This window comes from Bicyclus anynana, chromosome 9, assembly GCF_947172395.1.
Source record: "Bicyclus anynana chromosome 9, ilBicAnyn1.1, whole genome shotgun sequence".
Classification (NCBI taxonomy): domain Eukaryota; kingdom Metazoa; phylum Arthropoda; class Insecta; order Lepidoptera; family Nymphalidae; genus Bicyclus; species Bicyclus anynana.
The window spans coordinates 17,374,322-17,386,473 of record NC_069091.1 but is presented as its reverse complement, the minus strand read 5'-3'; the positions used below and the strand labels follow the sequence as shown (position 1 = coordinate 17,386,473).

General features: G+C 41.4%; 1 protein-coding gene across 8 annotated transcripts in view; it reads left to right on the top strand.

The window, feature by feature from the left end:
- Nucleotides 1–11,830, top strand: part of LOC112043675 (reticulon-1-A) — a 30,788-nt gene extending 18,958 nt beyond the window's left edge. For 7 of the 8 annotated variants that reach the window (XM_052883682.1, XM_052883683.1, XM_024079193.2 and 4 more), the window contains 5 exons: nt 5,398–5,605; nt 6,504–6,605; nt 8,328–8,434; nt 9,519–9,624; nt 11,596–11,830. In XM_052883682.1, coding sequence (XP_052739642.1) covers nt 5,398–5,605; nt 6,504–6,605; nt 8,328–8,434; nt 9,519–9,624; nt 11,596–11,647 — 575 coding nt within the window. In that variant the 3' untranslated portion in view covers nt 11,648–11,830. Of the gene's footprint in view, nt 1–3,057; nt 3,437–5,397; nt 5,606–6,503; nt 6,606–8,327; nt 8,435–9,518; nt 9,625–11,595 lie in introns of those variants that run through there. The other variant, XM_024079190.2, reaches the window with a different exon arrangement.
- Nucleotides 11,831–12,152: the final 322 nt, after the last annotated feature.

The window sequence follows — 12,152 nt, the reverse complement described above, 5'->3', positions numbered from 1 at the left end:
TTTTAAAATATGTCGTACCCGAATATGAGTCGTTAATGATTTTGACGATTCATCATCAACATTAGTAACTCATATTCGCCTCACTGTTGAGCACGGATCTGCTCTCAGAATGAGAGGGGTTAGACTATAGTCCATCACGCTGGCCCAATTCGAATTGGCATTCTCAGGTATACAGGTTTCCTTACGATGTTTTTCCTTCACCGTTTAAGACGCGTCATATATAACTTCTTAAATTTCTTTTTTTAAAAATTTAAAAATTATTTCTTAAAATGCACATAACTGAAAAGTTGGAGATGCATACCCCTGACCGGGATCGTACCTAGCCTCTCCGTCTCGAAGGCAGAGGTCATATCCACTGGGTTATCACGGCTCATCCGTAGAATTGAGTTGTTTAAGAAACTGTGGTCACTGGTCAGTGGTCGTACCTGTCCTATCTACTGATTTCAAGGCTGTACCTGTACCAAGCCAAATATGTAGTGTGTATTCTTTCAATTCCTATTTCTTTAAGCAGGTAAGTATGCTTTTTTTGGCATTGGCCTCCCTTGTGTTTAATGAACTCGGTGAATTAAAAAAGATTTTTTTTCTGTTGTGCCCGTGAATCACTTTACTGCCAAGAAATGTCTACATTTACAATTATTACAAAGTTCGTCCAGAACATGAAATTCCTCCTACATGATCGTTGAGTTTGTTAGTAAATACTCACGCCACATGTGTCGCATTGGAGCAGTTCCGGCGCACGGCTTCGGCTTAGACACGCTTAGCGCTAAGCCAGCGAGGTGTCTCCGCTGTTAGCACTACAGTGTACCCGCTATTAGCACTGTCCCACACTAGCTTCTGTAGTTATCATTTACGTAATCGACCTCATAAAACAAAGATTACTATTTCGGTGCATATTTTATACAAACCTGTTTACTAAATGCACTTATTTTTCAGAGGTTTAGGCACAAAATTCTCAACATGTTGAAAGCAAATTATTATACATCCAGTCAAATCTACAGCTATCCTGTGAAGAGTTCTTCAAATTTCTTAAAGAGAAAAAGGACTTTAATAGAAGTTAAATCTTCACAGATATATCATGAATAAGTAAACAATTATTGTCTTATTGTAAGTTGAAATTTGTAACACTCACTTCTCAGACTATTGTTTGAAACGCCTTATTTTCATAGTGAAGAAACCCTTTTTGATTTCTGTTTCTTTTATTTTTTTTTTATTCAGAAGACGAATAAAACTCAACCATTTAAATTATACATAGGGTAAATCTGATTTTAAATATCACATTTTATTAAAATACATTTTCTATGGATATTTTTACTATCTAGTGTCACGTAATTTGAACTCGAATAAAAATATAATTATTCAAAACTTTTGATAAATAATGTTATGCACACCACTAGTCTGACGGCAGGAAATCGACAGCGTACATAATGTACATAATGTGATCAGGCAGGTTACTATTCCCATCTTTTACGTCTCCGAAACTATTTGTCTGATAATAATGATATGTTTGTTAAATCTTTTGATGATTACCTCAGTAGGTTACATTTTCTTGTAAAAAATATTTAGATGCGTTATCTGATATTTTCACATGTTATCCTGATAACACAGCATCTGCGTATCTAAATTTATCTTAGCACCGAGGTATGAGTACATTAATTTGTTATTCTAGCGGACTACCCTTCACTGCTGCTTTTATTGATCGTAGCGTGATGAAAAGTATACTATAACCTGTCCAGGAGTATGAAGAATAATTGTACCAAGTTTCGTTAAAATCCGTCGTGTAGTTTTTGTTTCTATAACGAACATACAGACAGGCAGACAAAAATTTACTGATTGCATTTTTGGCATCAGTATCGATCACTTAATCACCCCCTGATAGTTGTTTTGGAAATATATTTAATGAACAGAATTGACCTCTACAGATTTATTATAAGTACAGATTATCTCAAGAGTGTCGTCTCGTGCACGTGTCGTAGCCGGTCGCCGGTCGCCGTGTCGTCCACGTTCTATCGCCGTCTGTATTGTCACCGTGATGTAGCGCCGCGTCACACGGCGTAGGGCGGCCATAGCTTGCGGGCGCAGCGAGACGTGTCCGCGCTCGTAGTTCCAACACGTGCCCGACACATGAGCCTCTGTTTAGTAACTGTATCACTTGACTTTGACTTGTACAAAAATGAGGGCTCTACTAATTTAGTAAGTAGGTACACTGCTAATGACGACGGTATTGTCGGCCCTTTATGAAAACGGCCAACTTCAAATTATTTAATTGTCTGTCAACTATCGTTCGATCCTAGTCGTACGTAGGTAATAGTACCCAGGTACTATTTGACATGACACTCTATCTATTGATAACATAGCTTAAACAGCTCCCAAGAATGGTTAGAAAGCTGAACCAAGACATATTTTAATGTATAACTACATTCGTTGTACAATTTACATAGCAACAGTGGTCCGTGCCGGTGACGCAGCAGGTCCCCTGACCCCGACGCTGACGCTGACCCCGCGGAAGGTCGAGCTGCGGTTACACGCACCACTCGCAAGCGCGCGCGGCGACCGGTGCAGCCGGTGCTGCGACTAGACCGAATGTGTCGAAGCGAAATATCCAGACTCATTATGTTTATATAAATAACTAAGATAGTGTTATCTGAATTCAGCAGCGTATGAATGAGTTACAAATAGATTACAATTAATATAATATTTTTGATACACGAGACCTTCAAAGATTACAGATACGAGTATAATAATATGTAAACTTTCTCGAATGGATTTTTTAAATTTTATTATCTGAAATCGTCATGCGCACTTTGACTAGCTATTCCCGCTGACCGCTATGGTTTGTTGGAGCTCGGCCACGAGACTCGTGAGATTTCTATCGTCGTCTGTCATTTGTGGTGGTATGAACGAGAGCGTAAACCTCAGATCTTTGCTCGCAGTGTTTATCTTATCAGTTATCGGTGTAGGCGCTCGGCGCACGAAAATATCCTGTGCCTATTGAATTTTCTTGTGCATTATTCTCGCATTTTATATTAATTCAGTAGAACAGTCACAGGTACATATTATTATTTTGTTTTTTTTATGACGGGTTCTAACTGTAGTCATTTGAGTAGCGATCGTATCGACGGATCTAGTTTATACCGTGTGAGTCGTACTGTACCGTCGGAGAACAAGGATAAGTGCAGTCAATGCGAACAGTTGGTCGGTACTCGGTACCAAGTCATCGAAGTGTGTCGCGGTAGTCCGCGCGGTGTCCGCGGCGGCGGCGGCGCGTGGTCGCCCGGCGCGCGGGTGACGTGTGTAGAAAGGCAGCGCGGCGTGGCACGTCGCCGCCATGCGGCCGCACGGCGCTCCTCGCCGCTCGCCCACTCCCGCACCATGGCGCGTCCGCGACAGTCGCCCCGCCACTTCGCGCAGAACGCCGACCTGCCGCCCCGAGGACCAGGTACTGACCCTCGCCGCCTCCCGCCGGCCTGCTGCACCCCGCGCCGCAGCCGGCCTGCGCGGACGACCTGTCGCTGTGGTGCGATCCGGGACGGCTAACGTTGACGGGTTCCTGTCTTCCTGCCTTCCTCGCCGTCGGGACTGTGATGTTTTAACGTCGGGAATTTGTATTCCAGTCGGAGGAGACGATTTTCATTCACGATCGCGGCGCGCGTTCGACTTTACCCGCGGACGGTCCCGCGTGACCTGTGTACGTGTCCAATATTTTTTTTAAAGCCATATGTCGAGTCTGTTCGCGTTTTTGAGGGCACTTTCATTCATGTGCTCGAGTGTTTCGCTGCGGCCGTAGAGTTCATGGCGCACAGAGCGGCGGCGTCCCGCGGGATCGCTCGGCGCAAACGGGTTCCGCGGGACGACGACGTGGGCACCTCCGAGTAGGTCACTGACGTCGCTCATCGCGGCCTACGTAGAATCTGTTGACTCTGCGGAGTGAAATAAAATAAGCTACACGTTGCGACATTACAATTTAAACTCGAATGTAAATCGAGTTGATGATGAGTTTCTCTGAGTGGACACTTTCAGTGAGCGGCAACGTGTCGACGTTTAGTGACCTTCCTTCATATTGGTGATATTATTATTGGTGTACCCATCGAGATACCTATGGTTGGAGCGAAACTCGTTCTGCTGCCGAGTCAAGCCGAACCTGTAAACCATCCACGAATAGGTCCACACTCCACATTCGTTCTGAGAATTTTCCAACAGCTGTTTACATTCGAACACTAGGGGTCATATTATTATTGTGCCAGTTCGCAAGCGAAGGAGAACTAACGGTAGCTATAATAAAAGCTATAAGTACTCGTATTACACTAATAGGTATTTAATATAATGACGTTATGCGTGGTTATGCGATATTTGGGCGACGAGTTCAGCTCAGGCGTCTAGTGTTCGTTGTGGTGCTAAAATGCGATAAACTGTCGAAAGCTCACTAACTGTTACCTACAATAATAAGTACGAGTCGATATAATCACGGATCAATTAATTTCTCTCAGAAATAGCAGAGTAAAGATATATATCAAAATTGTATTGTCCGCAGCTACACTATATCGGGCGCGCGGTGTTCGTTCCGCTCTATTGGAAGTATACGTTCGATTCTCAGATGAAACGAAAGTTATCTCTCGTCCTCGTTGAATATTAATGATATGCCGTTGATGAAAATTACCCGTATGTGTGTGTGAAGGTGTAGGCGCGTCTTACTCGTCGACAGACATACGAGTACGAATGAACGACCATTTTTCTATTCGCACTGCAATGCGGATGTAGCCGTGTGAGAGCCGCCCTCGCCTCGTCTCGTGAGGGAGCGGTGACGTTGCCAAAGAGAGTATCGAGGCGTATGTAAAATAGTAATGCAAGACTATGGTTATATCAACACATAAACATAGTGTTCCGTATACCATTATCATAATCTGTTCTAGTCATCATCAGTTCATGGTCTTTATCATTCCCTTTGACGAGCGTTGACAACGCGTAGTTGCTGCACCAAGTTGTAATTCTACACTTCGAGTTTATTTTTATTATTATCGATTTTAGTAAATGTAGTTATCAGTTTTACAATTACTCAAGGAGTTGACTTTTACTCTAGCCATCAGTTATGTATTAGTCAAGGAGTTGAATTTCTAGCCATCAGTTTTACCCTAGACCATCTAGATCAGTTGTACTCATAATCATCAGTGCTACACTAGTCGTTTAGTTCAGTTTTACTTTCAGTTCAACACCAGTAATCGAGTTAAGTTTTACTCTAGTCATCACTTTACATTACTCATCGAGTTAACTTTTAGTGTAGCCCCAATTGCCATTAATTTTACGTTCACTCATTGAGTATATTTTTTTTAATTTGAGTTATCTTAGCACAGATATGATGTGGTTCGGTAGAAGGCAGAGAGTAAGAGTGTGTGCACGTTGCAGTGGAGTCGCTGATCTACTGGCGGTCGGCGGCGCGGTCGGGCGCGGCGCTGGGCGCGGGCCTGGCGCTGCTGGTGGCGCTGGCGTGCTGCTCCGTGGTGTCGGTGCTGGCCTACAGCTCGCTGCTGGCGCTCACGGCCGCCGTCGCCTTCCGCGTCTACAAGAACGTGCTGCAGGCCGTGCAGAAGACCAACGAGGGACACCCCTTCAAGTGAGTACTCATTAGCATTGACAATAACACTCACTGTTGAGCACGGGTCTGCTCTCAGAATGAGAGGAGTTAGGCTAATAGTCCATTACGCTGGCCCAGTACGGGTTGGCAGACATCACACACGCAGAGATTTAAGAAAATTGTCTAGTATGCAGGTTTCCTCACGATGTTTTTCCTTCACCGTTTGAGACACGTGATATGTAATTTCTTGAAACCGAAAGGAAGTATAATTTAAATATCTTTCTATAATGTGTAATTGTCGCTTCACAACAGGAGCTATCATAAACATCTACAGCAGCATTGAGTAACAAGTACTGTTGTCATAAAATTAAAAGCTAATAAATAGCAAAGATTGAAGACTAATTAATTATTGATTACTAGCTGACGCCGCGTGGTTGCCGTGCCCGTAGTAATACGGGAATACCTACTAATATATAAGCCTACAGCCTTCCTCGATAAATGGGCTATCTAACACTGAAAGAATTTTTCAAATCGGACCAGTAGTTTTTGCGTTATAGCAAACAAAAACAAACTTCAGCTTTATAATATTAGTATAGGTAGACGAGGGATGATCAACATGTAGAAGGGAAAGATCAGCAATAGCTGCCGCTGCATGTCTGCTACATTACATGAGCAAGTTAGAATGTTTACGTTACATTTGTTCATTTATTGTTAAGTTGTTACTTTGAAACTTTATGATTTTTGAATGTTGTAAACGCGTTGCAACTGAAAACCGTGAATATACCTATAGCTTGGCAATTTCGTTCGTAACACTCCCGATGGTCCGCGCGGGAGTGTAGTAGCGAAGCCCCGCGCGCACGACTTCCCCCCATAGGAGTGTCGTCAAGGAACTTGGCAAGCTATACTCGTATGTAACCCCGGCACGCGGCGGTTGCAGATGGCTGCTGGAGCAGGACGTGAGCGTGTCGGCCGAGCGCGCGCAGTCGCTGGCGGCCGCCGCCACCGCGCACCTCAACGCGGCGCTCGCTGAGCTGCGCAGGTACGCACCGCTCTAGTGGTTCTCACGTAGCATGGTACGTGAAACAAACTGTCATCCGCACCATCCTACATGAAACGTACTGTAAGTTGATCGAAGCGTAGAAACAAAGTTCTTGCTACTTCGTGTCGCCTCGCGCTTTTGTCCTGAGGCAAAGCACTCGAAGCGAAGCAGTCCGAGCTCCGACACTTCGTCGAACCGTCGGAGTGTAGTACATTTGAGACCACAGACATTACACATTACATTACATTACATTAACCCTATTAATCTGTGGTCTCAAATGTATTACGCAAAGCGGAAAGTCGTATTTTGAGACTTTCCTCTTCGAGACCGGGCAAACTTTCCTTGCGACGACCCGGACAAGAACGGCAGCCCCCATTCGATTGTCCAAAGATTCAAGTAAATTGATAGACAAAGCTGAAATTTGACAAAAATATCTGCAAAAAATATTCTTAGTAGCTGACTATTTGTACGCTTGCCTCGTGGAGGGCGGGCGATCTACGTGCAAGCACAAAAGCTAGAATCATTTTGACAGAGAAAATGTAATATTTATTGGTGACTATTGCGATTTTTTTTGTACCTATTCGATCGCGTAAAATTAATTTAAACGGATTACAAACAGCGCCATCTACTAGTTCTCTCGGATCACGTAACTAGATGGCGCTGTTTCAATTCTAGCTTTTTTTAATTAATCCTCAGACGACTTATATTATAGGGACCTGCCTCGCCAGACTTTACCCCTCTGTCAAAGATCAAGAATCACCGATCTAACGCGTTTATAAAAACTGTTTCTATAGAATCGATGTTTCATTGTCGTAATCGTTCTCACTCTTTTCGTCGTGTAAAGAGCTCCCTAAAACTACCAGTTTGTGTAGTTATAGTTCACTAAACGATAAAGTTATGTTTCATTTGTAAGTATTTCTAACTTAATTATATCAAATTAAAAAAAAAACAATATCTAAAAAGAATCGATTCTTCAGCTGGAACAGCAAAACATCGATCGAGTAACGAGTCCAAGCGATGTGTTTGTTAATCTTTGTAAAAATTACACGTTTGTGTGTTAAATATTTTCGATGTGTGAGTTTAATTCGTGTCCCTCAAAAAATTACAGACATAAGACTATGGAGAATTTACATTTTTTAAATGTTAGCTTTCTGTATTCTTCGTTGAAAATAAAAAATACTCGTGAAAGTATTATTTCGATACGTTAATTCGTTCCCGAGATATAGAATTTGAAAGTGAGTGCGCGGCGTTTAACGCCTTGACGTCATCGTCCGACATTTGCTCAGCTGCTATAGGCAATTTCGTACTTCTGCCTTACCTACTGACGAAACACTGACTAATGTAACCATTACATTGTACATTAGTTCGTCAGTAGGTAGGCAAGACGATGGCGTCACGTACAATATCGCGACCGTTAGCGGTAGTCGATATTTATGCGAACTTTGAATGCATGTAAAATCATAACTATTTGGTATTGTAAAATAAAACAAAAACTATTGTATCTGTATATATAAAATCTCTAATGTAAGTTTCAAATGATTTTGCATACCTAGTAACATTCTCCATTTTGTTAGTGAATTTGGTTGCGATACAAGTCCATATGTAATTGGTCTGAGACTGATTCGAATAATTACAAACTCGCACTGGACCCTGTTAGTGTGTGTAGGCTGTTATTGTGTGTGAGCGAGTATGAGTCTAATAGAGCATGGCGCGATGTTGCAGACTGTTCCTGGTGGAGGACCTGGTGGACTCGCTCAAGTTCGGCGTGCTGCTGTGGTGTCTCACGTACGTGGGCGCCTGCTTCAACGGCATCACGCTCATCATCCTCGGTGAGTGCCCGCCCACGTGGGCGCCACCAGCGTCAGTGTCAGACACTTGACGCGAGGTGTTCACATCTATGTTGAAAATAATTAACTATATAGTCAGGGATCCGTAGAACATTTTTTACAACTGATTACTGATAGTAATCAGTTAATTTTCGATGAAGTTAATAGCTGGTTAGTATCAACTTTTAATAACCTAGTTATTGATACAAGTTGGGAGGAGGGTACTTCACCAAAATTTGTTACTAACCAGATGTTTTTTTTTTACTTTTGCTTACAACTTAATACCCATTACATTTATCTTGATACGACGCTAAGAAATTTTCATTTCGTGGGAACTCAGTTAGCTACCACATTCAAGAATTTTTGTAAATAAAAAAGTTGATCGTCTCATCGAGATGAAGCTAACAACGAAAAATTAACTTGATAGTAATATAATCAGTTGTAAAAAATGTTCTTCAGATCTCGGACTAATAGTGTATTCTCCACAAAATTCTGAATTAAAAAAAAAACTATAAATCTTTTGAATATAACCATAATTTATGTTCTCCCTTCAATTAATCGGAAAGACCGTGTAAGGAGTGGGAATCTATAACCTCTTAGTGTTATTCCAGTCCCATTAAATTGTTCAGGGTCAATTAATATCGGGGAGGTAGTACCCAGCAAATGGGAAAAAAGCGAGTAGGAGTGAGTAGACATGCCACGTAACTCTGATTTCTCCTTTAGGATGTACTGGGGTGTTAATTAATATTCCATCCACCATGAATTCGGAGCCATCGTCAAAAAAAGTGCTTAAGAGTGCTCAAGGACGGATATATAACAACCCCCATGTACGAGTATATCTGTATAGCTCAACAGCACCGCTGTGTTTCGGTCGGAAAGTCTGTAGGATGTTACTGACCAGTGTCGTAACTATACTATCTGAACTCTGAAGCCCGTGGTGAATTCATTAGATGAGGGTCCACAAAAAACATCCCGTATTTTTTCTAAAATGTTAGGTGAGCCTATGTGACATTGCCAATGGCAGTTACGCCACTCGCTACCTGACTGTGCAGTGCGAGTGAGTGAGACAGTGCGTGTTGTGTTGCAGCGTGGATAGCGCTGTTCTCGCTGCCCAAGGCGTACGAGATGAACAAGGCGCAGGTGGACGCCAACCTCGAGCTGGCGCGCTCCAAGATTAACGAGATCTCAGCTAAGTATGTGCTGGTGCTGGTGCTGGTGCTGGCCGCTGCTGGCGTCTTGCACCGCCTTCTGATTAGTGTCTGATAGCTTACTCACAAGTTTTGTTTTTGTCATTCGATATTTAGTATAGTAGGGGAGCTGAAGAGGGGAATTTTGCAGTTACTCGACCGCGGCAGATGAACAATGCACGTTGTTGAGTACCTCCACCAAGTATGAGCCTTTAATATTGGTGGCCGTGGTTACGTTTAGGGCAACAAAAAATCTGACGATTTGAGCGTAACGTAATGGAATGGGAGGGTTTCAAAGTTACAAAATAAAGCCCTTATATTTTAGTGTTCGAGTTACGAGTGCGATTAATTTTTTACTTATTTTGAACAAATTAACCCTAATTAATCGCTAAAATCATCTGACAATTTCAGTAAGCCAAAGTAATAAAAATTGCTTTTAAATTCTGTAGTTTTTTTCCGACGCTCGAGTAACTGCAAATTTAGCATCCCGGGCTCCCCTACAGTCAGTCTGAAGTGTCAGCATAGTGTTTGTGTGTGTGAAATAATAAAAGACTGGTTGAAATAAATGAATGGTTACTGACAGGCGCTGCAGTACTCTGCTCTGCACCATTCAGTATTTTAGTCTAATTCATTTTCACACATAGAAAGCGTTTTCTTTGTCTGTGAACTGTGAAGTTATGCTGCCCTTCCATATGCTAATTTACCTTACAACTTAAGGGCCTGTAGCCATGTGGCACATCGATTCTTTTTCTACAAACGCTAACGCCTCGAAAACTAAAAAAATGTATGGGGATGACAAATCCAATCGATAGCTTGGTCACGTGAACCGTCGCTAGCAAATGTCATTCCCATACAATATTTAATTTTTTAATCTTCGAAGTGTTTAGGATCGTAGAAAGATAAGGCCTTTATATACATACAAGGCCTGTAGCACCAAGTCACCGTAAAATTGTAAATACCATTAGTTTGTAATTTATCACACGAGATTGTAAACTGTCGATAGATTGTGAATCGAAACAATTTAACTTGTTATTATTCAGTAGATTGTAAGATTGTTTTTTATTTGTACGTTTATAAATAAAAAATACCTAACCTAACTTAACCATTGGTTTCTGAGCCATTTAAGTTCCAGTTTTTAGGAGTATGTATGGAGTTCACAATCTATCAACAGTTTACAATCTTACGAGATAGATTATAAACTAACGGTTTTTACAATTAAACGGAGACATATACAAGTCAACAGTGAATAGATAAGCATGTTCCTCCGTAGACTACATCTTCACTTACCAACAGATGCGATTGCAGCCAGTGGCTTGCATTTTATAATGAAACAATTTAACTACATTGCCTACCCTGACAAGCCATTACGAACCTGACAATTGGGGAAGAATTCATGTTGTACTATTTACGTTTAATGCCTACTCTGTTACAACACTTTGTGCACGCCACTGATTGCAGCCAAGCGCTATACAATGTATAAAAAGAGTAGGCTAGTTGACACTTTTTTAAATGGTCTTAAATCTGTTCATTTTATCATTCTACTAGATTGAAAAAAAATATTTTTTTAAGACGTGACTATATGAAAATTTTAATTTTTATACTATATATTTTTTGACAGTACTAGCCAAAACGCTGTCGGCCATGATGGTCTATATTTTAATTGTTTCATGACGTCACGTTACGTCTCGTACAAACGGAGCATTTGACAAAAGTATTAATTAACAATTAGTTTGACGAGTACATCAAGTAACATTGTGACGTCACAAAATGGACGACACGAATGGCATTTTTGACGTTTGGATGATTTTAAATTTTATTAAATTGAGTTTTATAAGAAATCTTTAACTTTTATTAATTAATATCGAATATCAATATTTTTCATGTAGGTACTATACTAATTACTAAATTAATATTGTTTATAGGTATTAAATTAGATGCGAGTGAAGTACCATAGATAAATGTAATGTATGTTGGCAGGGTGCGAGCGGCGGTGCCGCTGGGCAGGAAGGCGGAAGACAAAGACAAGTAGAGGCGGAGGCGCGGGGCGCGGGGCGCGGGGCGCGGGAGAGTTTCACTGTTTGTTATATTATATTTATTGTGTCGTGCCTGCAGCGCACCACTACTTACTGTAAAGCTTTATGGGACGAGTCATGCGGAGATTATTATTGTATTTGCTTTTTTGAAATTTTAAATTAAAATAACTGTCGACCGACCTTGTCGTTTCATTTTCTACGAGCTACCACTTCACCTGTCACATGCCCCACGGATCTTCATCGATAACATATTTGTAACATGAATACTATTCTCATCATTATCTTCTATTACTGGCCTATTTAAATGGATTTGGACATTAGATCAACCCAGCTCTAGTGTGGGTTGACAAACTTAAAAGTGATTCTGTTTGACTTTATAACGACCGACGGCTTAACATGCTATAAGTTGTGTGCACTATACTGGGATACAAAGTATACATAGTATTGGAGGAGGATTAAACCGGGATAGTAAGTATACATCAGATTGCATTGGTAGGGGAT